This window comes from Podarcis bocagei (genome assembly GCF_964188305.1).
Source record: "Podarcis bocagei genome assembly, chromosome: 17".
Taxonomy (NCBI): Eukaryota; Metazoa; Chordata; class Lepidosauria; order Squamata; family Lacertidae; genus Podarcis; species Podarcis bocagei.
Window position 1 is genome coordinate 3,092,625 of NC_138143.1, and position 26,907 is coordinate 3,119,531.

At 41.0% G+C, this 26,907-nt stretch overlaps 1 protein-coding gene across 1 annotated transcript in view; it reads left to right on the plus strand.

The window, feature by feature from the left end:
- CACNA1F (calcium voltage-gated channel subunit alpha1 F) overlaps window positions 1-26,907 on the plus strand; it is a 75,141-nt gene that overhangs the window by 14,480 nt on the left and 33,754 nt on the right. The window contains exons 10-19 of the mRNA XM_081177321.1: window positions 1,388-1,465; window positions 2,394-2,484; window positions 4,844-4,870; window positions 4,970-5,130; window positions 6,619-6,844; window positions 7,292-7,499; window positions 9,490-9,610; window positions 10,250-10,343; window positions 10,614-10,671; window positions 13,744-13,798. Coding sequence (XP_081033447.1) covers window positions 1,388-1,465; window positions 2,394-2,484; window positions 4,844-4,870; window positions 4,970-5,130; window positions 6,619-6,844; window positions 7,292-7,499; window positions 9,490-9,610; window positions 10,250-10,343; window positions 10,614-10,671; window positions 13,744-13,798 — 1,119 coding nt within the window. The remainder of the gene's footprint in view (window positions 1-1,387; window positions 1,466-2,393; window positions 2,485-4,843; window positions 4,871-4,969; window positions 5,131-6,618; window positions 6,845-7,291; window positions 7,500-9,489; window positions 9,611-10,249; window positions 10,344-10,613; window positions 10,672-13,743; window positions 13,799-26,907) is intronic.

A 26,907-nucleotide genomic window follows, 5' to 3' on the forward strand; every position in this document is an offset into this window, starting at 1 on the left:
CACTTACCTTTAGCCCTGCTCTTTCCAGGCACAGGTTTCCTTGTGAAAACCTGCTCTTTAAAGCTGAAGCATGACAAAAAGCAATACAGGTTTCAGCAGATTGCCGTTTACTCCAATTCAGCAGTAAAGAGTGGGTTTTCACAGGGAAAGCTCTGGAGCAAGAGAGAGAGAGAGCTCAGACACAGAGCTTTAAAGCATGGACCTATTGTAATTAAGGCAAAGTATATATCAGGGCTTTTTAAAGCCAGAACTCACAGGAACTTAGTTCCGGCACCTCTCAGGTGGGTACCATAGCCATTATAAGAAAACAAGGAAAACATGGTAATTACTAGCACCATTTTTTCTAGAAAAATAGCACAGGTACGTGTAATGAAAATAATCGCAAGTGTTCCCCCTGCTTCCCACTGCCTTCACCCCCTCCTTTGTTGTTTCCTTATGTCTATTTTAGACACAGCTATATAAATAGATAAATGAGGGGAAAGTGCTCTAGCGAAAATTTCCTTTTTTAGAATTAAAAACGACATGTTGCCTTTTCAATCAGCACCATTTTAGTGCCCGTTTTTCTCTGCTGATCTGTTAGTTAGCACTAAAACACTTTTTAGTAAACTTCTAAGAATTTGTTCAACACTACTTTAAAATAATGTTTTTGATCAGTTTTAACATTTCCACTGAAATATGATGAAAAATATGGATTGTACCTTCATAAAGGTTCATGACTGTGTCACACCCACTTGTTTGGATGGAGCTTAGTGGGGTGTACACAGTGGGGTCGCAATGGGGGTGCGGGGGGGGCGGTGCAACCCAGGTGCCCTGTCTGGGGGGGGGGCGTGACAAGAAGGCACCCTGCGGGGACTTGCGCTGCCACCGCAGTGCAAGCAGCCATCACGCAGCCACAGCCACATGTGGAGGATCCTCCGTTCGTGGCTGCAGCCGCAAGCAGAGGATCCTGGCACCATCCATACAGCGCTGGAGCGGCGCCACTGGCAAACTGCTATGTACAGCGCATGTGCGGTGTCGCTACATACGGTGCATGTGGAGCGACGCCACACATGCACCCGCTTAGCCCCGTCCCGGGTGTCGCTATGCCTTCGTTCGCCCCTGGATGTACATCCCCAGAAAGCGCAAGTCTGCCCCTGTAGCTTTCAGTACTAGGAAGTGCAAATCGGGGATGGAGGAGCCCTTGCTTCTTTCTTTAATCTTGGCAACTTTGACATAAGAAAAAGGAATCTGAAGAGAGCGAGAGAAACTTGTCCACTTTTCTCCATTGTCTTTGTTATGTAACTCACATTAGTTTGTTATTCTTCATTCATTTACCCCTTTCCCTAAATTATTTCCTTTCCTATTCATCCCTCCATCATGTCATTCATCCCTGCCTTGCTTATGGAAGGCGTGACTGTGGCAGACCTGACGGAGAAGAAGAAGAAGAAATGGTTCAGATACAGCAGTCACTCCACCGACACCCACAGTAATTTCCTCATTTTCTTCCATAAGTAGCCATGTTTCATTCTCTTTAAGAGCTAAGCAGAAAAATATATATTCAAAACGTATCATGTATTTCTGTCCAATCCCCCACCTATGCTTCATCCACAGCCTACTTTGATTTCATTCATATTTTCTTTTTATGTTACATCCATCTTCATGCTTAAGCTGGAGACAGGTTTTTGTCTTCCAAAGTTGAATGCAGTTTGAAAATGCTTAATATGGTTACACATTTCCTGATTTTTGCCTCTTGATAAGCAGTTTTTTGAATTGTTTCGAACACCTGCAAAACTTGTTTAATAAGAGGTGGCAGTATGTGTACACCATTGGAAGAGAAGGGTTTTTCAAACTACTTCTTACTTTTTAAAAAACCGTTTTTGTATTCAGCCTTAGAAGTACATTTGGGAACAACAACAAAAGCGAATTTCTTGTGTTGGGCTGAGCTCATGTTGTGGGATGTTTTGGAGTGCAGTGAATTTTCTGTCTCAGAGATGGACTCCCTCCTCCCTCTGGTCTGCATTATGCAGCTCCCAGTGGACAGCTGTTGGCAGATGCCATTCCCGCCCCCCTATAATTCCCCTGGAATAATGTCACATGATGACATGCATCACTCACAAGGGCATTATGGGGAAAGCAAAATGGTGGCCCCAGCCAATGGCAACTGGGAATTTCAGCACCACTGTCACTGCAACAGAGGTGGTAGCAATGGAAACAAAAGGCATTTTGCTTTATTTCATTAATTCAGCCAAAATTTTAACTTTTCAAACTTTCAACCTACTCTTATGATGAATGTGACCAGTGTCACATTCATGATGCTGAAGGGAAGTCAGTGTTGTGGTTTTGATGCCACAACACTGACTTTAATGTGGTTTGTGCTGTTTTTGAAAATCCCACTTGCTTTTCTCTCTCCCCAGCCAGTCTCCCTGCCAGTGAAACCACCTCAGTGAATACGGAGAATGTTGGGGAGGAAGAGCATCACCAGAACAATTGCTGCGATGTGTGTTTGTGAGTTTGTGAGTTTCCTTAGTCAAAGGGGGGGGGCAGAATCGATTAGTACAGTAATGTTACATTTTCAGTTTCTTTGGGTTGGGGTTGACTCACAGGGGAGTTTACCAAAAAAACCCCAAACACACCCACAAAATTACATAATGTATTAACAAACAAAAACAGTACCCCGCCCCCAATTTAAGATGCCAAGGCCTAGGAGAAGAGGAACGTTTTTGCCTGGCGCCTAAATCATGATGATTTAGGCCCTGGGGAGAGCCTTCCACAACTGGGGAGCCACTGTAGAAAAGGTCTGCTCTCATGTTGCCACCTCTGGATTTTCTGTGGAGGCCTCTGGCGATGGTTGCAGGGTCTGGGTCACTTCATATGGGGAGAGATGGTCCTTGAGGCATTGTGGTCCTGAGCTCTTTAAAGGCTTTGTGGGTAAAAAACAGCACTTTGAATTGACCCCAGAAACTCTCAGCCACTGCAGTCAGGCCAGGATTGGCATTATATGCTCAAGTTGTCTTGCCCCAATGAGCAACCTGGCTGCTGAATTCCGCACCAGCAGAAGTTTCTGAACCATCCTCAGAGGCAGCCCCACATAGAATGTATTGCAGTAATCTAACCCAGAGGTTACCAGAGTGTAGACAACGGAAGTTAGAGGCACAGCTGGGCCACCAGCAGCTGAAGCTTACGGAAGGCACTCCTGTTGCTGCTGCCCTCTTCTTCCAGGTCTAGTCTGGGCTCAGTCACCTGGGCAGGTGGTCTTGCATGATGTCAAGTGGGCGGGCTGACAAGCAAGAAGGCAGGTGGGCGCTGCTGCTGCGATGCTCTGACAGTTCTCCTCTCTGCCAATGATGGTGTGCTGCTGCGCCACTCTGCCTCCTCCTCTGTTTCCATGCTGAATGAGGGAGGCTGAGTACCACAGTGACATCACATACTCCGTGTAAAATAGAAGAGATGGAGGAGTGGTAGAGGTAGGCAGCTGAGCACCTGCAGCAGCAGTGGCAGCTAGGCAGCTGAGCGGATTAGCTCAGTGTCCTGAAAACAAGACTATGGGCAAATGTAGAGAGGCTGCAACTTTACCATCCAGATAGCTTTGATTCTAGGTTTAAAATAAGCCTAGAAAGTGCTTCATAGTTTGAACCTAACCTACATCGCTGACCACGTCCTCCTGTTTACCACAGTGTGTTCTCTCCTTTCAGGCAAGAGTGCTTTGTAATGGTGCCCAAATCAGGACTGAAGGGCGAGTGTGTCTTGCCAAGAATGTAGCAGTGGCTGGAACCAGTCTAAGGCATTTTTAGGCCCTTAAGTTAAACATGACGCAGTTCCTTTACCCCTGTGATTTAATATGGCACAATTTATCAGTGCTCTTCAGCAGCTTATATTCATTTTAGTAGGATTTGCACATGAGAAAGTCCAAGTGGATTGGGTCCCATATGTTGCTTCTTGCTGGGAGGAATTCAGAATAATGCTAAGCAGATTACTCTGTCAGTGCAAGCATTCCTGCTTGCCTGGTGGAATAATCTGCCCTCTCGTCCCCCTGTACACTGTTCTGGGGGTTATCCTGATCTCTGCTGGAGCCAATTTGGCGAGGAGGAGGGAGAAATGGGGGGAGGCGAGGGGAAGAAAAGCAGAAGCCCTTGCAGTGGCTTCCATTGGCAGGTCTAGGTACCACCCGCTGTCCCACTCTTTCTCCCTTAATAGCACTCAAAATATGCTTTCTCGGGCAACTGCCTCATCTTGCCTCATAGTAGGGGCACCCCTGGCAGCTGAACATGAGAAACTAATTGCTAGGGTAGGGCAGAATAGAGATGGGCAGAGGGGGAGACACATTGTTGGGCTGGCCCAACTCTTGATTGTTGCTTTAACCTCTGTGCACCGTGGCTTAACCCAGTGGTTACAAGAAGGTCAGATTCCAGCCCAGATCATAAAACTGAGCAACTGTGGTAAAGCTGAGATAACTTTAGAAGGTGATTCTTCTAGCTACGGTCCTATATTTACTTTCTGATAGTAGAAACAGAAAGAGATAGGCTATTTTTTAGTGTTTTTGCCTGCAATCTTTTCTTGGCATGAAGATGCAGTGATGGGAGACATTTTCCATCTGCTTCATTTCTGCCTGTCAGGTTGCAGTTAAAGGTGTAGCATAAAGGCTAGCAAAATAAATCAATAAATAAAATGTTGGGGGGTGCCACCTGGCAACCCTAATTTGGGTTTGGGATATCTGTGAAATGTGAAATGCTGACAGCGTCTGTGAGCCTCCTCTAAGAACTGCTGCCCCTATATCCTTGATCAATTTGTAATTTCTCAGCTTTCAACTGCAGCTGAGAGAGAGTTGTGTTTAATTCTCTTGTTGAATTTCTCCTGTCTTCCACAGAGGCAAGCTCTCCAAGACCAAATTTGGGTGAGTAGGATGAAAGCTGCCTTCCCCTCTGCCCAGGGCTCTCCTGCTCTCTGGCTCTCATCAGTGATATCTGTCCCCCCCATCCCCCCTCTGCTGCAGCCGCCGAGTGCGACGCATCAACCGTCTCTTCCGGAAGAAATGTCGCCTGGCTGTCAAATCCGTCTCTTTCTACTGGATGGTCCTGCTCCTTGTCTTTCTCAACACTCTCACAATTGCCTCTGAGCATTACAATCAGCCTGATTGGCTCACGCAAATCCAAGGTAGGGTTGCAAGACACAGGGAATGTATACTAGCGCCAGCAAGGGAGTCTTGTCCAGGGGTTAGCGCAGAGCAGGGAGAGCCTCTAAGGCCCCTCTGCACTATGCATTTAAAGGGGGATTGACTGTTAAACCACTCTGGAAATTGTAGCTCTGTGAGGGAACAGGGGTCACCTAACAACTCCCCACACTCTTAACAAACTACAGTTCCCAGGATTCTTTGGAGCACCATCACCGTTTAAAGCGGATAATGTATGGTATGGATGTGGCCTACGAGGGTAGCTTAGTGATTGTGGTCAGGACTGAGAAGCAGGAACATGGTTTTGAATTAATTTTTAATATACAACTGGCTGAGGTGGGAGGTGGGGGTTGTTGCCTCCCTTCCCCAACTATTGATTTTTTGGGGGAAACAAAATTCGGTTGTTCCACTTCTCTTAAACAAAACCACACACTGACACACTGGTTTAGAAATTCTTGACTGCCATCTACTGTTCCTGTTCTGTAGCAGGAGTGGCTGAACCATGATCCTCAAGGTGTTGCTGGACTTTTAACTTCCACCATCCGTGACCTGACACTGGGCAGCATGTGCTGGCTGGGGGGGGGGTAAAGGGAACCCACTGATGCCTCAAGGGGCACCGTTTCTCCATCCCTATTGTAAGGCAATTTTATCTGGCTCTTTCCTGCCCTAACAAACCTTTACCAAGACATAGCGAAAACTTTGCCCACAGTTCTATTTGCAAGTAAAAGAAAAACATGTCCAAGCCATAAGAAACACAGATATTCAGATATTTTACATTCCTCTCTTTAGATTTATGTGTGCCGAGTATGTAATATGTAACTGCATATGTTTGTATGCAATGCATTGCCTGCCCTGAGCACATGTGCTTCATAACTGGAAATCCTAACTGACACCAGCTTTGATATGGAGCATGACCACTTACACATCTGTGTGGATTTTCTACCTCTGGATGGACTGATGTCTGGAGAACAAATGAGATGGTCCCTGAGAATATTGAAATTGCCCATACTTGAGCTGATATGCATGAATTGTTTGGAAATGCATGATATAAATCCTACAGCTGCTTGGTCAGTCTAGTTTGCGGGTTACCAGTTGACCATCCCTGTTTCAAACTTGTAGGCTTGCTGAAAAATACTTGGGCAGCTGATCTCATCCCCACCCATTCCAAAGTGCCTTGTATATGTGAGTTACTCTGTAGAGAAGGATCAACAGGGAAGTGCAGAAGATGGTCAAATGGAGAGCTGAGGAGTCTCCATTTACTCCTCTCTGCTCTGCCATTTTCATCCAGCTCAAAATATTTTGAGTCTTCATCATATTATTCCCATTTTGCAGATGGAAACTGTGAAGAAGCATCTGTCCTCCAGTCTGTCTGACACCCAGTGTACTGTGTGGTACTTAATTAACATTGAGGACTAGGAGCATAAGGCTGTCCCATATACCTGTTGTTGACCCTCTACTCTTTCTTGCCACAGCTTATGCTAACAAAGTACTGTTATCGCTGTTCACCATGGAGATGCTGTTGAAGATGTACAGCCTGGGACTACAGGCCTATTTTGTCAGCTTCTTCAACCGCTTTGATTGTTTTGTGGTATGTGGTGGAATCCTGGAGACTGTCTTGGTAGAGTTTGAGATCATGCAACCTCTTGGAATCTCTGTGCTTCGCTGTGTCCGCCTCTTACGGATCTTCAAAGTCACCAGGTCAGGTGGTGGTCGTAGTCATGGGTGATTGGGTGGCATTGCTTAGGACTGGGGCATGCAATCAGGGTTAGCTTAATTCAAGGTGGTTGCCTGCTAGAAAATTCAGGTTGATTTGCTTATGGCTTGAAGATATATTACTATAGGACCCTAGGCAGGTGGTCAGTATGTACTTATTGCACTTATATTAGCCTCTTCCCGCAGAAGCTAAGATCAATTTACATCTGCTTCCTCTTCATCAGGGGAGGGGAGCCTGTTGCCCTGCAGATGTTCTTGGAGTACAGCTCCCATTGTCCCTTGACTATTGGCCGTACTAGCAGGGCCTGGTGAGAGTTGGAGGCCAGCGAGGCCAGTTTCCCCATCCCTCTTCTAGTAGTGCTGGTTCTTACCTGTGAGCTGAAGTGTCCCAAGTCCCTCGACCCATTTATCCATCCCTGGCTTGCTTTCCAGGCACTGGGCCTCGCTGAGCAACCTCGTGGCCTCCTTGCTGAACTCCATGAAGTCCATCGCGTCCTTGCTGCTCTTGCTTTTCCTCTTCATTATCATCTTCTCATTGCTGGGCATGCAGCTTTTTGGGGGCAAGTTCAACTTTGATGAGACCCAGACCAAGCGCAGTACTTTTGACACGTTCCCCCAGGCCTTGCTCACAGTCTTCCAGGTAAAAGCACGCATGGGGTACAAGTGGGGTGGCTGGGACCAGCCTTCGACAGGTTTTGGTTCTTGCTGGGGACTGGGCTATGTAAGGGACAAATGGTTGAAGCCCCTTATTTCCCACTTGGATCCCAATCCTGTCAACTTCCCCACCCCATTATTATTATTATTATTATTATTATTATTATTATTATTATTATTATTACTACTACTACTACTACTACTTGAAACAGACTTAAAGAACAGTACAAGGAAGCAGTGTGATCCCTTCAATAATTGAAGGGTTGTTGACCCTGGTGCACAGAAGAAAAAAGAGCTTAAAGTTCCATAGAATCACATGTTACAGTTTTAATGGGTATCCGTTACAGAACGAGAGGCAAAACTAGTATGCTCACATCGGCTCTGTGGCCAATTCCATATAAGGAAGGAGCAGGTGGGCAGGCTCCCTGCGCCAACCTGAGCTTTTAACCCTATTAACCTCTGCACCTCAGTTCTCTTCTTTCTTGGTTGGGACTCCAAAATGGGAAATATGTCCCACCAGAAGTAAAACAGTTGGGGTGTAGTGGTTTCACAGCAAAAATAAAGAGATCCTTTCAATCTACATTAAGCTTTCAATTCTTGCCCTCAGATCTCTACGCCATAATCACTTCTAATTTAGCTGACCCTAAAATTCTAAAAATACAGGCCTTGGTTTACCCCACCTCATCACCACAATTATAATAATATTAATTATACATTCTGTGGGAGAAGCAACACAAAACTGTGACTGGTCCTAGCTTTCTGGGTGTTTAAGTGTTGATAGGGAAAGAAAGACATGTATGGTGTCATGAATTTAGACTTTGTGTTCTCAGTATATAATCACAGTCTTTTGGAAGCCCTAGGCTGCCAATTTACCACCTGGAGCTGATAAAAGCACTTTAACAAAGTGCATACCTAAAACTGTGTCAGGTTCAATTTTGGTTTTGTATACAGTAACCAGGTACAAGAGAATATTTGATTTCATCTTCTATTTTTATTACTAAACAAATGCTTCTAATAACACATGGATATAAAAATATAAAGCATACCCACTAGGATAAGCAACAATAGTTGTGAAACATTTCTTACCGTATTACAGAGGCTAGGTATTGAGATTTCAGTAGTTGAAAATAGGATACCATATTCTAAGATCCAAGTTCTTATCAGCTCCTTTAGAGTAAGGTGCTGCTAGCCGTTTAGGGGCTATAAGCAAGAGAGATTCAGATGGTAGGAAGCTGATATATACAAAGATCGGCTCATGTTTATACTGTTTCTGAATATTTTATTATGTTATATTTTAAGCTCACAATCTGAACTATCTCATAGTCCCTAAATATTTCCAAGAATTTAACATAAGCGATTACTCGTTTGTTCACAGTCATCCTAATTTGCTTGCACAAAATTTACTTGGTGGTTAGACGAAGGGTTCTTTCACACTTCTGTTTATCCCATGCCTAGAAAGCATGAGTCTGACCGAGTAGTTTTCTCCTTGCCCTGCTTCCTTTCCGAGGGAAAACTCACTCTTTAACTCGGAGCAAATCTCAGTCTGGGGGAAACTTAAATTGCTGTTTGCTCCAGCTGAGCACTAAGAGTGGGTTTTCCCCAGGGGAAAGCAGCAAGATGAGAAAGTATGAGCAAGTCTTGGGTCTGGTCTTTATTAAGCACATATTCTGATTTGTTTACGGGATGATTATATGACAATGAGTATTTACTTGCATTCATCTGGAGTGTCACAAGTTCCCCATCCCCGGAATACCACAAAGAACACTGCTGTAGAGTTGAGCGTTGTGCTAATTACATTATTTATTACCTCTAATTGATTTTATTATTGATTTGTTTTAAATTGCATTGTAATAAATGTATTGGGATAAATGTATTGGCGGGCAGCATATAAGTACTTTAAATAAGTAGTTTAAAAACAACATTTAATTGTGGAACAATCTTAATTATATTTGCTGTTCCCTTTGCTCATGCCACAGATCCTGACAGGGGAGGACTGGAATGCAGTGATGTATGATGGGATCATGGCCTATGGCGGCCCCTATTTCCCAGGTATGCTGGTCTGTGTCTATTTCATCATCCTCTTCATTTGCGGCAACTGTATCCTTTGATTGTTCAGTTGGCAGTGAAGATTAATGGACCTTAAGTCCAAGAGGATTGATGCTAGGCTGCTATATTGCTGATGAGAAATTGCTGAGTCGGGCCCCCAAATTTAATTCAGGTCCTCACCTTTCCAGACCCTGAAGTTAGAAATCAAGCTGACCTTCCCATGGTTACATTAGGATGGAATAGTGGTTTCTACTGCAGTGGTTAAATAGGGATTGGGTACAGGGCAGGTAGCAGGAGTAAGGGCATTTGCATCTGTGAATGCTGGGATACATGGTTTGATTGGGCAGCATATATTCTTTTTAAATGCTTATGAAACTGCAGATGAGGAGCATCATCTAGCAAGAGACATTCTCACTTCCCTCACGCACAGGATGAAATGCCTCTCCTAAGAGGATGCTGACTAGGATACACTAGTGCATAATCTAACAGCAAATAATAGTATACAACTTCTTTCAGAACTATTGCTTTTACAGTTTATATAGACTTGATTGCTAGAATGAACAAATAAAACTGATTAATCTGTTCCCATGTCTTTAACGGGGGCACAGCCCTCATCCTGAGGGTGTGTTGGCTCGGGGTGGTTATTACCCCATTGCATCAGGTTACATTTTTCTGAACTTTCAACCCCAGATATTCTGCTCAATGTCTTCTTGGCCATTGCTGTGGACAATCTGGCAGATGGCGACAACATCAATACCTCCAAGGAGGGGGAACACAAGGAAAAGTGAGAACTGTAATCTAAGGGGGGGGGGAGGTTGGAGAAGAGAGTGAACTGACCAAATGTTGCTCAGTTTCTAGCGTTGTTTTTATTTGTATTGTTTTTAAATTGCTCATTGTAAGGCTTCCTTCTGATGATTTTGTTCTGAAAGAAAGGGCACATTTAAAGAAGCCCGCCTCCCCCTTGGGTCCTCCTCCCCCTGAGGCAGAGTCTAGATTTTCCTTTCTACCCTTTTCTATAACTCTCCTCTTCCCCCTCTTCCCTGCCACAATTCAGAGAGGCACCAGCAGAGGGGGAGCAGAGCAATGAGAAAGAAGAAGAGAAAAATGTGAAGGTGAGAACTGAAACCCTGACCTTCATTTCTGACCTTGTTGCTTTTAGAGATGCAAGTAGTCCTCCCACAGATCAGTAGGCAGCAATTCCACATGAGTAATAGATGTATAACTTTCTGTCTAAGGCAGCTTTTGCCAACCCGATGTCCTCCTGAGGTTTTGGTCTACAACTTCCATCAGCCTTAGCCAGCTGATTTCTATGTGTCTTTATGGGCTAGTTCACTAACAGAATGATCTGAATTTTGCCCAGGGAGCAGCAGATCAACCACTGCACTTGAAACCCGGCTGGCGGCTGCTGGCCAGTGGCAGCTAAAAGAGAAAGCACTCAGCACCTCCTCCCCTGTCCAGGACAAGCCAGAATGGATTCTGCATGGTGCTGGCCAGGGCAGAAGGGGTTTTGGTTCAGATTTTGCTGTGCCACTGGTAGCCTGCTAAGACCCATTTGGAGAATTTCCACAATCTGCCACTGGTGGAAGCTTCCTACCCTACTGAGTACCAAAAGTCGCCACCTGCAGAAGGTCATTGGCACTTCAACCTAACCCTGTCTAGCAGCATGGACCAGATGTAAGGATTGCACTGTAAAGAAACACAGCCTGTTTCTGGGCTGTGCCACTTCAGACTTCAGGCAAAGACTTGCAAGACTGAGCACCCCTTCATGCAACCCCCCACTCCCCATCCCCCACCACACACACAGCTATTATGACCCCCTATCCTCCACCCAGAGGGACACGGGTTCGAATCCCCGTGATGGGGTGAGCTCCTGTTGCTCAGTCCCTGCTCCTGCCAACCTAGCAGTTCGAAAGCACGTCAAAGTGCAAGTAGATAAATAGGTACCGCTCCAGCGGTAAGGTAAACGGCGTTTCCGTGCACTGCTCTGGTTCGCCAGAAGCGGCTTAGTCATGCTGGCCATATGACCTGGAAGCTGTACACCGGCTCCCTTGGCCAATAAAGCGAGATGAGCGCCGCAACCCCACAACTGGACCTAATGGTCAGGGGTCCCTTTACCTTTACCTTTATCCTCCACCCAAATACAGGCTTCATCCAGGTACCTAAAGCTCCATCCCCCCACCCCCACCCCTGGGGCTCATGACAGCTTCAATGGAGTGGGGTCAGATCCAAAAATGGCACAGGGGAATGGTAAACACCCACCACATCATCTCTTATGATACCATATTTTTCGCCCTATAGGACACACCGGCCCATAGGACGCACCTAATTTTTTTGGGGGGGGGAATAAAGGGAAAAAAATTATTTCCCCGCAGGCGCGGGGCTGGGGAAGCCCGAGCTTCCCCCGACCCCAGCCCCCAGAACATGCAGCTCTCCGCAAGCGTGGGAGCCCAGCGCCAGGCTCCCACGGCTTGCGGAGAGCTGCACGAAGCTAAGCCTGGGCGCGCTGTGCCTCCCCGCTGTCCCCCGAGCTTGTGGGGCTGGCGGTGGGGCTCTCCTGAAGCCTGCATTCGCCCCATAGGACGCACACACATTTCCCCTTCATTTTTGGAGGGGAAAAAGTGCGTCCTATAGGGCGAAAAATACGGTAACTGGAGCCATTGCTGTGGCTGCTTTTAAGGGGGTAGGGGACAAAGAAAGGCCTGGAGATTTAATTATGGCCTTTGCATCATGTCTGCTTCAGCCTCTGAGAGAGTGCCCTCTTCTGCCTATTTCTCGTAAGTACAGGCCTCAACCAGGTGTGCATGTGTGAACTGGCTTGCTAGCTTTTAGTCACATGATGGAGAGCTGTAGTGGCTCAACAGGTTGCATGGAGGTAACTTGCCCTGCTCCTCCTTAAAGGGCTGAAGTAAATGAGGCAGTGCAGCCATGTTTGCAGCTCACACATCTGTTCTGTTTGAATCAAAAACAGGAACTGGGAGGTCTAATTTTTACAACAAAAGGACCATGAAGGTGAGTTAGGCTCAGCACACTGTTCTCTCAGCACTGTTCTGATGGTAAAAGTGTGATGGGCTGAGGAGAAAAGCTCTGGTAGGAATGGAGTGGTAAAGAAGAGAATTCACCTCCTCTCATCCACACATCTATTTTAATATAAGAATTGGTGTTGCTTAGACTGCCCCCCCCCCGCAGCCTGCTTTAGACATGGATGAAGTAGACATATGAAGAAGGCGTGTTTTTCCTGTCATATTTTTTGTGGCTGACTCCTCATCTTTCTTGCTTGGTGATAAAACAGACTCTGCAGGTTGTAGAAGACCAGGGCCTTTTTCTTTCTTCGCAGGCGTATCATTGGTACAATAATAGTGCAATAGTGGTGGATTTATACTGAACCACATCCTTCCGCTTTACTTGTTATTCTGGCATGTTTTCCCAGTGTTACTGTATTATTGCTGTTTAGAGAGGCACTCTTACCCCATAGCACAACAAAAGTGGGACAAAATAAATCCTAGAGCATTTATGGTACGAAAAATTACAGGATTTCAGCAGGAAGCTACTGAAGCTGGCTAGAAATGAAGCAGTGCGTCTGCCCCAAAGCTTCTCCAGGCACAGACAGGATTAAAAGTAGGATTGAGTACAACTGCTCGGAAACCATCATGAACACAGATTGTCATGGATCCCCAATAAAAAGGAGATCTGGAAGTGCCCCTGGCAGGAAAAAATGCATCCTGAATTGAGCTGCATGCTGCATGCACGCGCATGTACAAGGCAGAAGTGCTTGTCATGCCCTTCTCTGCACAGGCCCTCGTGCAAGCACAACAGTCACTTGTGCAATGGGTGACAGCCTGGAAACTTTTGAGAAGGATCTCTCTCTTGCATTCAGATCTCACCCCCCCATTACACACCCAAACACACGCACGTCTAAGGCAGCCTCACGCTTGAACCCTCCTGAGGAAGTGCCCACCCCCCACCTCTAGGGTGGGGACAGTCTGCCCAAGTCCAGGGTGGTGAAGTTTCCTGCCTTAGTCCTGAAGGTCATAAAGGCTGAATTGGACACTCCTCTCTCCTCACTCTATCTGTAGACATAGCCAGCAAATACTACAGAAACTGTTGTATTAAGTCCAGTCTCTCCTGCTCTGCCCTCCATCCCACTCAAACGTGCATTGGTGATGCCCACTCTGCTTTCTCCTCAGGTGGAATGTGGGGAGGAAGAGGAGGAGGAAGTAGAGGAAGGCAGTGAAGAAGCAGGTGAGGAAAGAAACGTTGTGTATGGTACTATGAGAATCACGAGGACTGTTACCTTACTGAAACAAAAAGGCTATTTATGTTTTCACACATGAGACCAAAGCAGCTCTTGACTGCAGCCTGGTTTGTAATTGAATGTAAAACTTACAATTGACCAGGCTGCTTATTCTGCCTCTCCTCCTCCCAGCTTTTCTCTTCCACGTAAACAACTATCAGGCATCAACATAAATTGCCTTTGAGCTCCTCTGGGATATTTAAGCCTTAAGTATGAAAGGCAGCTACTGTATTGCAGTGAACCAGGAAGAGGATCAATGGCAACATGAGTTCAGACTCTAAGCTTGGAGAACTGGGCCTAAACTAACACAATGGATTTCAATAGGGACAAAGGTAAGGTCCTTCACTTAGGCAGGAAGAACCAGCTGCAAAAATATAAGATAAGGAGCACTGGGCATGCCAGTAGGGCATGTGAAAAAGATCTAGGGGTCTTAGAGGACCACAAGCTGAACATGAGTCAAGAGTCAAAATAAAAAAATTCCTTCCAGTAGCACCTTAAAGACCAACTAAGTTAGTTCTTGGTATGAGCTTTCGTGTGCATGCACACTTCTTCAGATACCTCTTGGTGAGGTTGATGGACTTCCATTTCATACGGCTCAATGTGGTGCCTTCCATGGTTCCAGTAGTAGATAGGTAGCCGTGTTGGTCTGCCATAGTCAAAATAAAAAAATTCCTTCCAGTAGCACCTTAAAGACCAACTAAGTTAGTTCTTGGTATGAGCTTTCGTGTGCATGCACACTTCTTCAGATACCGTATCTGAAGAAGTGTGCATGCACACGAAATCTGAAGAAGAAGTGCATGCACACGAAATATCTGAAGAATATCTGAAGAAGTATCTGAAGAAGTGTGCATGCACACGAAAGCTCATACCAAGAACTAACTTAGTTGGTCTTTAAGGTGCTACTGGAAGGAATTTTTTTATTTTGACTATGGCAGACCAACACGGCTACCTATCTACTACATGAGTCAAGAGTGTGATGCAACAGCAAAAAAGCTAACGCTATTCTAGGTTGCATCAACAGAAGTATAATGTTCAAGGGACTTAATAGTACCGCTCTATTCTGCCCTGGTCAGAGCACACCTAGAGCCCTGTGCCTAGTTCTGGGCATCACAATTTAAGAAGGATATTGACAAGCTGGAACGTGTGCAGAGGAGGACAACCAAGATGATTAAGGGTCTGGAAACCAAGCCTTATGAGGAATGGTTGAGGGAGTTGGAGATATTTAGCCTGGACAAGAGGAGACTGAGATGAGCTGTTATAGCCATCTTCAATTATCAAAAAGGCTCTTGAATGGAGGATGGAGCAAGCTTGTTTTCACCTGCTCCAGAGGGAACCAAAGGCTTGATGTTACAAGAAAGGAGATTTTGACTCAACATCAGGAATAACTTTCTGGTGTAAGAGCCTTTTGACAATGGAACAGGATCCCTTGGACGGTAGTGGATTCTCCTTCCTTGGTGATTTTAAAGCAGAAGCTGGATGGCCATCTGTCTTGGATACTATATTTGAGATTCCTGCACTGCAGGGGGTCGGACTAGATAACCTTCAGAGTCCTTTCCAACTCTGAAATTCTGTGGTTCTGTGCAGCCTCCTTCTCTCCTACTGCAGCTCACTTTTTCCATTAGCCTTTGCATAGCCTATTGGTACTCCTCCCACTACAGAAATGAAGACCTAAGTAGGTGTTTCTCTTTTTTTAAATAATATTTTTATTAATTTTCACCAAAAGAAAAATAGATAAACATTTCCACTTTACAAATTTTCTCGTTTTTTGGACTTCCATCAGCCATTCTGACAATCATCCGAATTAAACTTTTTAGTTACACATTTCCTACATTTCCTATTGCCTTTTAACAAACCCATCCACACCTGTTTTTCTTTCTTACAATATTTCTTAAGTTTTTACATAACTTCTTTAAATGCCGCAAACGTTATTTCATTATCACTTAACCCTCCCCAATACTCGACTAGTTTTCCCCAGTCCTCGATAAACTTTTGATCTCGTTGGTATCTGATCTTCCCTGTCATTTTATCTTTTTTTTTAAAAAAATAAATTATTGAATTTTCACAAATTATAAGATCAAACACAATGCAAACAAACACACACAAAAACAAACAAGTATAATTTCAAAACCTTATTCTCTTAAAACTTACTTCACCGACCTCCTCATACCTCCCCTTTCTGCATTCCAATTTCAAATATTTCGTTCAGCAAATCCTCACCCTTAATTTAATCTAATTGTAATCCTTTCTTTTCCTTTAACCTAATATTTACAGCTGTAGTACGCTTACTTCTATAGCCGCAACATTTTAACACTCATTAATTTTACAATGTCTCTTAAGATAGATCTTAAATTTCTTCCAATCTTCTTCCGCCGTCTCTTTTCCCTGGTTTCGGATTCTGCCAGTCATTTCTGCCAATCCCATGTAGTCTATCACCTTCATCTGCCATTCTTCCAGGGTGGGTAGATCTTGTGTCTTCCAATACTTTGCGATGAGTATTCTTGCTGCTGTTGTAGCATACATAAAGAATGTTCTGTCTTTCTTTGGCACCAATTGGCTGACAATGCCCAGGAGAAAGGCCTCTGGTTTCTTAAGGAAGGTATATTTAAATACCTTTTTAATTTCATTATATATCATTTCCCAGAAAGCCTTAATCTTTGGGCATGTCCACCAAAGGTGAAAAAAAGTACCTTCAGTTTTTTTACATTTCCAACATTTATTATCAGACAAGTGGTAAATTTTTGCAAGCTTGACTGGGGTCATGTACCACCTATAAATCATTTTCATAATATTTTCCTTTAAGGCATTACATGCCGTAAATTTCATACCGGTGGTCCACAACTGTTCCCAGTCAGCAAACATAATGTTATGACCAATATCTTGTGCCCACTTTATCGTGGCTGATTTCACTGTTTCATCTTGTGTATTCCATTTCAACAGCAAGTTATACATTCTTGACAAGTTATTAGTATTGGGTTCTAACAGTTCTGTTTCTAATTTTGATTTTTCCACCTGGAAGCCAATTTTCCTGTCCTTCCCTGTCATTTTATCAAGTTCTGCATAGTCCATCAGCTTCATTCTCCACTTCTCCAAAGTAGGTACTTGTTCCTGTTTCCATCTCTGGGCCAATAATATTCTTGCCGCTGTTACTGCATACTGGAAAAGTTTACAGTCCTTTCTGTTTATTTCATTTCCTATGATTCCTAAAAGAAAAGCCTCCGGTTTTTTAGGAAATGTATATTTCAACATTTTTTTCAATTCTTTATATATTGATTCCCAGAAGCTCTTCACTTTCTTACATTCCCACCACATATGGTAAAAAGTGCCATCCTTTTCTTTACATTTCCAACATTTCTTACATGTTTTATACATTTTTGCAAGTTTTACCGGTGTAATATACCATCTATAAATCATTTTCATAACATTTTCCTTTAACGCAATACATGCGGTGAATTTAATGTTTTCACTCCATAGTTTAATCCAATCTTTAAATTGTATATTATACCCAAAATCTCTGGCCCATTGTATCATAACAGATTTGACTTCTTCATCTTTTGTATGCCATTCCAACAATATCTTATACATTTTAGATAAAATCTTACAATCATTATTTATTACTTCTGTTTGAAATTTTGAATCTTTCTCTGTATATCCATTTTCTTTAAGATCCTTTTTAAACATTTCATTTATTTGAAAATAATGCAACCAATCATATACATACTCTTTTACTTCTTCATAGGGTTTCATTTTCCATTTCCCCCCTTCCTTTACAATCAGATTTCCATATGTAATCCAATTCCTTCTCATGTTGATTTTTTTAACACTCATAACCTCTAATGGAGATAACCAGTGTGGAGTTTTTGGTTCGAGTAGGTTTTTATACCTATCCCATATTTCTGTCAACGATCTTCGGAAAATGTGGTTCTCAAAACCTTTATGGATTTTCTTTTTTTCAAACCATAAATAGGCGTGCCACCCAAATCTATTATCAAATCATTCTAAGTCTAGCAACTCTGTATTTTCTAATTTTACCCATTCCTTTAACCAACAGAGACATGAAGCTTCATAATACAATTTCAAGTCTGGCAGGGCGAAGCCTCCTCTTTCTTTGGCATCTGTTAATAACTTAAATTGAATTCTTGGCTTCTTACCCTGCCATATATACCTTGAAATTGCTCTTTGCCACTCTTTAAAAGTCACAGTCCCTTTGATTATTGGAATTGTCTGAAACAAAAATAACAATTTTGGCAGCACGCACATCTTTATAGATGAGATCCTTCCCCACAACGATAACTTCATTCGTCCCCACACCTCCAGATCTTTCTTTATTTTATTCCACACTGGTAAGTAATTATTCTGATACAAATCAATATTCTTTTGGGTTATCCAAATACCCAAATATTTCACCTTCTTTACCACTTCTATACCCGTTTGTTGTTGCACTATTCTTAGCGTTTCCTGATCCCTATTCTTAGCAATTATTTTAGTCTTTTTCTTGTTCAATGTAAATCCTGCCACTTGACCAAATCTTTCCACCTCTATAAGTATGTTTTTAACACTTTCCAAAGGTTCTTCCACCGTTAGAACCAGATCGTCGGCAAAGGCTTTAACCTTATATTCATTTCGGCCTACTGCCACCCCTTTTATTGCCTCATTTTCCCTTATAGCTTTTAGAAAGACTTCCAGGACCATGATAAATAACAGTGGCGAAAGCGGACACCCTTGTCTTGTACCCTTGGTTATCCCTATTTCTTCCGTAATCACATTGTTAACAATCAATTTAGCTTTCTGTTCAGTATATATTGCCTTTATTCCATTGAGGAATTCCTTCCCCACCTCCATATGCTCCAAATTTTTTATCATAAAATCCCAAGATATGTTATCAGAGGCCTTTTCTGCATCCACAAATATTAACATAGCTTGTTTCTCGTTCCTGGCAGTCAGATATTCCAAAATATTAATTATATTCCTTACATTATCTTTCATCTGTCTGCCAGGTAGGAAACCCGCTTGATCTTTGTGAATAACTTCTTGTAATATTTTCTTAATCCTCCTCGCTAAAATACTTGCAAAAATTTTGTAATCTGTATTTAATAATGAAATAGGCCTATAGTTTTTAACTTGTGTCAAATCAGAGTCTTGTTTTGGAATAAAGGTAATAAACGCTTCTTTCCATGTTTCTGGGATTTCTCTTTCCTTGAGAATGTTATCCATTACTTTTTTCAAGGGTATTGATAGGATGTTTTTCATTTCCTTGTAGTAACTTGCTGTAAATCCATCTGGTCCTGGGGCTTTCCCCTTTTTAAGTTCTTTTATAGTCTCTTTTATTTCCTCAATTTCTATTGGGGCATTCAGCCTATCTCTTTTTTCTGTCGGGATCTTCTGCACCTTCTTTTCATTTAAATATCTTTCTACCTTTCTCATGTTGTTCTTTTCCGTTCTTTTATATAGATGTCTGTAAAAGTCCAATAATCCTTTTCTGATACCTTTTGGGCTATCAATTTCTTCTCCCTCCACGATAATTTTGTTGATTGTATTCTGTTCTTTCCTTTTTTTTTGATTTGCCATGCCAGCCATTTACCTGATTTATTAGCAGATTCAAAATTCCTTTGTCTCATTCTTTTTATATTCCATTCTACTTCTCTGTTGATTATCAACGCGAATTGGGTTTGCAGCGCCTTTATATTCTGTTTTGCTTTTTCGTTGTTCGGTTTCTTAACTAATTTTTGTTCATTGTCCATTATTTGTCTTAAAATTTCCTTCTTTACTTTTTCTGTGCTTTTGTTTTTAATTGAATTCTGCTGGATAAAAAATCCTCTCATAACCGCCTTGCTGGCATCCCAAACTATATTCGTTTTCGTACCTTTATTAAAATTGTTTACAAAGTAGTCTATCAAATTCTTTTGGGCTTTCTCAACAATTTTTTGGTCGTCTAGGAGATAATCGTTCATTCTCCATCTAAACGTTCTTTCTTCATATCCTTGTAGTTCAAATTTTATTGGATTATGATCTGAAATTACTCTCGGTTGAATTTCTATTTGCCTGATTCTTGGAGTTAATTCATTTGAGACCCATATTTGATCGATTCTTGACATTGACTGATTTGGGTCTGAATAAAATGTAAATTGTTTTTCCAGCGGGTGTCTCAATCTCCATATATCAACTAAGTTGCAGTTTTTTATCATCAAAAAGAAAGTCTTTGGTCACTTCCCTTCTTTACTGAACCCTGCTGCTCTTTTTTTTATATAAGATATTTATTAAGATTTTTTTTAAATATTACAATACAAAATGAAAAAGAAAAAAAAATACAAAATAAAAATGATTAAAAACCACTCCATTTTTCTATTACTTATCTTCCTTAGCTTGTTTCCCGGACCTCCTCATACCTCCCTTTTTTGTATTCCAGTTCAATTTGTTGGCTCAGCAAATCCTTACCCTCTTTGTTTATCCTAATCTTTGGTCTTAAAATAGTAACATTAGATTTTTCCCTATTAACAACCCATTTTTCATATTCCCTTAAAGCATTACAGCTGGAAACCACTTAATTTCTATCCAACATCATTCTAACATTCATTAATTTTACAATATTTCTGTAACAGGTAGGTAGCCGTGTTGGTCTGCCATAGTCAAAATAAAAAAAATCCTTCCACCTTAAAGACCAACTAAGTTAGTTCTTGGTATGAGCTTTCGTGTGCATGCACACTTCTTCAGATACTTCTTCAGATACTTCAGATATTTCTGTAGATAGTCTTTAAATGTCTTCCAATCTTCTTCCACCGACTCTTCTCCCTGGTCTCGTATTCTGCCAGTCATTTCTGCCAGTTCCATATACTCCATCAGCTTCATCTGCCATTCTTCCAGAGTGGGTAAATCTTGTGTCTTCCAATACTTTGCAATGAGTATTCTTGCTGCTGTTGTAGCGTATATATAAAAAAATCTATCCTTCTTTGGCACCAATTGGCTGACTATGCCCAGGAGGAAGGCCTCTGGTTTCTTCAAGAAGGTATATTTAAATACCTTTTTCAGTTCATTATATATCATTTCCCAGAAAGCCTTAATCCTTGGGCACATCCACCAAAGGTGAAAGAATGTACCTTCAGTTTCTTTACATTTCCAACATTTATTATCGGGCAAATGATAGATTTTTGCAAGCTTGACTGGGGTCATGTACCACCTGTAAATCATTTTCATAATATTCTCTCTCAAGGCATTACATGCCGTAAACTTCATACCTGTGGTCCACAACTGTTCCCAGTCAGCAAACATAATGTTATATCCAACATCTTGTGCCCATTTAATCATAGCAGATTTCACCGTTTCATCCTGAGTATTCCATTTCAACAGCAAGTTATACATTTTTGACAAAATCTTAGTTTTAGGTTCTAACAGTTCTGTTTCTAATTTTGATTTTTCCACCTGGAAACCAATTTTCTTATCCAAATTATATGTCTCCATTATCTGATAATAATGAAGCCAGTCTCGCACTTTGTTTTTTAATTTCTCAAAACTCTGCAATTTCAATCTATCTCCCTCTTGTTCCAAAATTTCCCAATATTTCGGCCATTTGGCCTCCATATTGAGCTTTTTCAGAGCTTTTGCTTCCATCGGTGACAACCACCTTGGAGTTTTATTTTCCAATAAGTCCTTGTATCTTATCCAGACATTAAACAATGCTTTCCTGACAATGTAGTTTTTAAATGCTTTATGTGCTTTGACCTTATCATACCACAGATATGCATGCCATCCAAATACATTGTTAAAACCTTCTAAATTCAAAATGTCAGTGTTTTCAAGAAGCAACCATTCTTTCAACCAGCAAAAAGCTGCTGATTCATAGTAAAGTTTAAAGTCTGGCAGGGCAAATCCACCTCTTTCCTTTGCATCTGTTAGTATTTTAAATTTTATTCTAGGCTTCTTGCCCTGCCAGACAAATTTAGAAATATCTCTCTGCCACCTCTTGAAACAGTCCATTTTGTCCACAATTTGCAATGTTTGAAACAAAAACAACATTCTAGGCAATACATTCATTTTTACCGCAGCAATATGGCCCAGCAGTGAAAGCTTCAAATTTGACCAAATTTCTAAATCTTTTTTCACTTCAACCCAGCATTTTTCATAGTTGTCTTTGAATAAATTCCCATTTTTTGCTGTCATGTTGATCCCCAAATATTTAACTTTCTTAACCACTGTTAAACCTGTCTCGTTCTGAAACCTCTCTCTCTCCATTGGTGTTAAATTTTTCTCTAAAACCTTGGTCTTTGACTTATTCAACTTAAATCCTGCAACTTGACCAAATTCTTGAATCAGTTCTAAAACTCTTTTGGTACTAGATTCTGGCTCCTGTAACGTCAATACTAAATCATCTGCAAACGCTCTCAATTTGTACTGTTTGGCTCCGACCTGTATACCTTTAACCAACCGGTCCCTTCTAATCATATTCAGCAAAACCTCCAGGACCGATATAAAAAGCAATAGGGAAATTGGGCAACCTTGTCGTGTCCCTTTTTCTATCTTAAATTCTTCCATCACTACATTATTTACAATTAGTTTAGCCTTTTGTTCTGAATAAATTGCACTTATACCGTTTTCAAAGCCTTGACCTACCCCCATCCCCTGTAGGTTCTTCTTCATAAAACTCCAAGAAATATTATCAAAGGCTTTCTCCGCGTCCACAGATCTCAAAACTGCTTTAGTATTTATGTTCACTTCTAGTTTTTCCAGAATATCAATTATATTCCTCAGATTGTCAGGCAAATGTCTTCCCGGGAGAAAGCCCGCTTGGTCTTTATGAATCTCTTCCATCAACACTTTTTTCAATCTCTTGGCCAAAATGTCTGCAAAGATTTTGTAATCCACATTAAATAGTGATATGGGGCGGTAGTTCTTAAGCTGAGTCTTTTCAGTCTCTGTTTTTGGTATAAGTGTAATGTACGCCTCTTTCCACGACTCTGGTGCCCTTTTCCCTCCCAGTATTTCATTGCAGACTTCCTTTAAAGGCTGTATTAACCACTCTTTCAAGGATCTATAATATCTAGAAGTCAGCCCATCCGGTCCTGGAGATTTGCTCAATTGCATGTTTTGGATGGCACATTCTACTTCCTGTTCAGTTATTTTATAATTAAACATTAATTTACTTTCTTGAGAGATTTTTTGTAATCCATTTGTCTTCAGAAATCGGTCTATGTCTATTTCTTTCTGTGGCCCTTGTGTGTATAGTTGTTTGCAATACCTCTGGAAACAGTTTCTAATCTCAGTTGGATTGTGTATGTTCTTTCCTTCCACTTCTAAATTTTTGATAGTATTTAGTTTTTGTCTTTTTTCATTCGCCAGGCCAGCAATTTCCCACATTTATTAGCTGATTCAAATGTTTTTTGTCTCATTTGTTTAATTTTCCATTCTATTTCCTGATTCATCATTTCCATATATTGTACTTGATATAACTTTATTTCTCTCAAAATCTCCTGCGACTTTGGTTTTGCTCTCAATTTCTTCTCACTTTCTTTTATTTTCCCCAAAATTTTGTCTTTCTTCTCATTTTGGCTTCTCTTCTTTATTGCGTTCTGTTGTATCAGGAACCCTCTCATGACAGCTTTGCTTGCATCCCAGATTACTCTTTTTTCCACATTGGTGCTCATATTTATCTCAAAATAATCTCTCAAGATTTTTTGGGCCTTCTTAAGCACTTCTTCATCTCTAAATAAGGTGTCATTCATCCTCCATCTAAAGGAGCCAGTTGATGTTAGTTTCAACTCCATCCTTACCGCATTATGGTCGGAGCAGGTTTTTGGGCAGATTTCCACTTTCTTTATCTTTGGTGCCATTCCTCTAGTTACCCATATTTGGTCAATTCTAGTCCATGTCATTTTAGCTTCAGAAAAGAAGGTTCCCTCTCTTCCCAAGGGGTTCTTTGTTCTCCAAGTGTCCACTAAATCAAAATTGTCTGTCATCTCAAAAAATGTTTTCGGTAGTCTACCATCCTTGGTAACTACCTCTCTTTGTGCCTTATCCATGTTTGTAGATACTACTCCATTCATATCCCCCATCAAAATCAGATTGTAATCCAAATAATCCAATAAGGCCTCATGCAACTTTTTAAAGAATTCAGATTTCCCCTCATTCCGTGCATAAATTCCTACTATCAAAAATTTCTCTCCTTGAACTTGAATTTCAATTGCCAAAAATCTTCCTTGATCATCTTTAAAAATTAATTTCGGTGATAGTCTCTCCTTTGCATATATCACAACTCCTCTTTTTTTAACTTTGTCAGATGAGATAAACTCCTGTCCCAATCTCTTATTAATCAGTAGTTTCCTGTGTAACCTTGTTACATGTGTTTCTTGTAAACAAATCAAGTCCAGTTGTTCCTTTTTTAGTAAATGAAAAACACTTTTTCTCTTCCGAGGAGAATTCAAACCATTACAATTCCAACTTAACAGTTGCAGAGCCATGATGGGGTTACTTCGCTTTCCCTCCAACTGCGCCAAGTGTCTGTTCTTGTTCTGTCAGTGGTGTCTCTTTCTCTGAACCCTGCTGCTCTTAATCTATCCATTTCCATTGACACCACACCATTCATATCTCCCATTATTATAATCTTTTGATCCATATATTCGAACAGCTTTTCTTCCAAATTTTTGAAAAAGTCACTTTTGTTTCCATTAGGTGCATAGATCCCGACAATTATTATTTTTTCCCCTTGCCATTTGATCTGGACTGCTATGATTCTTCCTTCTTCGTCTTTGAAAATTTGTTGGGCTTCAGTTTTGTTCTTTACAAATAAAACAACCCCTCTCTTTTTACTTTTATCCGAAGATATGAATTCATTTCCTAATCTTTTATTAATCAAAACTTTTCTATGTTTTCTTGCCACGTGCCTTTCTTGTAGACAAATTATATCCAAATTTTTCCTTTTTAAACATTGTTCAATTTTATTCCTTTTTTCCCTGTCATTCATTCCATTAATATTCCAATTCCAAATTTTTAATGCCATTGTAGCCTCTTAATTAAATAGTGGCTTTGTTTGTTTATAATCCCTTTGCTCTCGCTTCTTCTTCTTCTTCCTCTTCTTCTTCCTCCTCCTCTTCTGTCATCTTTCCTTTCTCTTCTTCATCATCATCCTTTGGACCTGCTCCTCCTACAGCTCCTTTTTCTTCATCTTCTTCTGCTCTTAGTTCTTTATATTTTCTCAGGAACTTGCTTGTTTCTTCTGGGCTTATCAGTCTATGTTTCTTACTCTTGTAGGAGAACGATATTCCTTCAGGGAATTCCCATCTGAATTCAATATTGTTACTCTTCAAAATTTGAACAAAGGCTTTATATGAGTCTCTTCGTTTCAGTAGTCTTACTGGAATGTCTTTAAAAATAATAATGAAGTTTCCATCAATGTTCAGTCTTTTTTCTCTGTTCTTTTGTAATATCAGATTTCTCATATCTCTGTCTCTAAATGTTATTAGGCAGTCTCCTGGGACTCTCCTTGCTTTGGCTGATTTTACTCTCATTCTGAATGCACTTTGAATAGTTTTTGCAACCTCTTCTGGATCCATCTCTAGCCATTGAGCCAACTCTTTTATCAACTTCTCCTTGATGTTCTCTCCCTGTGTCTCCGGTATGGCTCTCAGCCTCAGATTACCTTCTCTCTGTCTCAATTCATTCATTGCAATCGCATACAAAACTTCTTCCTGGGTTTTATTCATCTCTGATATACCTGTTTTCATCTTCTCTTCCTCTTTTTTCATCTCCCTCATTTCAATTTTCATTCTCTTCCACCCTTCCTCTATTTTTTGTGTTCTTTTAGATACATCTTTTATTTGACCTTTAAGTTCATTAACTGTTTCATCTATTTTTTTATCCATTTTACCAATTCTATTATCCACCTGTTCTAATTTAGTTTCTAAATTCTTTTCACTTTGTTTAATTTCTGCAAACATTCTCAAAATTTCCACTTTAAATTCCGACTCCTGTTTTGACCCTTTCCTGTCCGCTGGTGTCCCTTCACTCGTTTTTTTCATTTTATCCATAGTCTCAGTTTATAGCAGACAATAGATTTAAATTATACAAATCAACTTTTTCAGAATATCAATCACAACAATTTGCCAAAATTCTCTCTGAGAGTCGGAAGAATAAAATAAAGTCTACATACACAACCAAAGAGAATTAATGGAACATAAAAGATGGAAGTTGTTGAGTTAACTCTAATTCCAAAGAAAATGTTTTTAATTCCAATAAAGGGTGTTAATAAAGAAAGGTTGGTATGACTCGTATAGCTTCTTGCCACCAATTAGGCTAATCCTTAATAATATCTTCCGCCACCAATTAGGCTAATTCCAATTGAATGAGGATGTCAAAAAAAAGAGGAGGAATGCGTCCCAGGTCCACAAAAATCCAAGACAACTATGTCTCTCCAATTGTAATAACTGAGTTTAATCAATATCTCCCAAAGACTCCCCACCAAAATTAGACCAAAAATGTGGAAATTAATCCAAAAATTATTCCAAATTATTCCCAAGGTACAGAAAAGGTTTCCCAAGCCTGAGGTAGGAGCAGGTCGAACTTGAAAATCGAGATGAAAAGGCACTATTCCATTTAGCATAATAAAGGAGAAAGAAGAATCAAAAAATAAAAAGGAATGTACAAGAGAGGGAAAAAGAAAAAAATCCAGGTCTCAATAAATTCCAAATTCAGGTGGAGTTGTTTTTAGGTCCAAATAAAACAAAAACTTTGGGCAGTTCCTAAGTTTGAAAAAAAGGAAAAAAGTAATCCATAAATTTCAAAAATCCAAAATTTCAATTTAGATATGCTGCATTGAGTTATTTATTATATTTATTTATATTCACCCAGCTCCCATAAAGTCATTTGCCAGTACTGTAGTTCCCAAACAAAAGAAAGTTACCAAAAGTCAGCAAGAAAAAAACAAGTTGTAGTTCCTTATTTGACCACCGTGTTCCAAATATCAAATGCTCTCTTTTATTAAAAAGTCTTTGGTAACTTTATAACTTTAATCAAAAATAATACTCCAGATTGTCTAATTGCAGTTCTTTCAAAAGTAAGTAAGTAAAAGAACCAA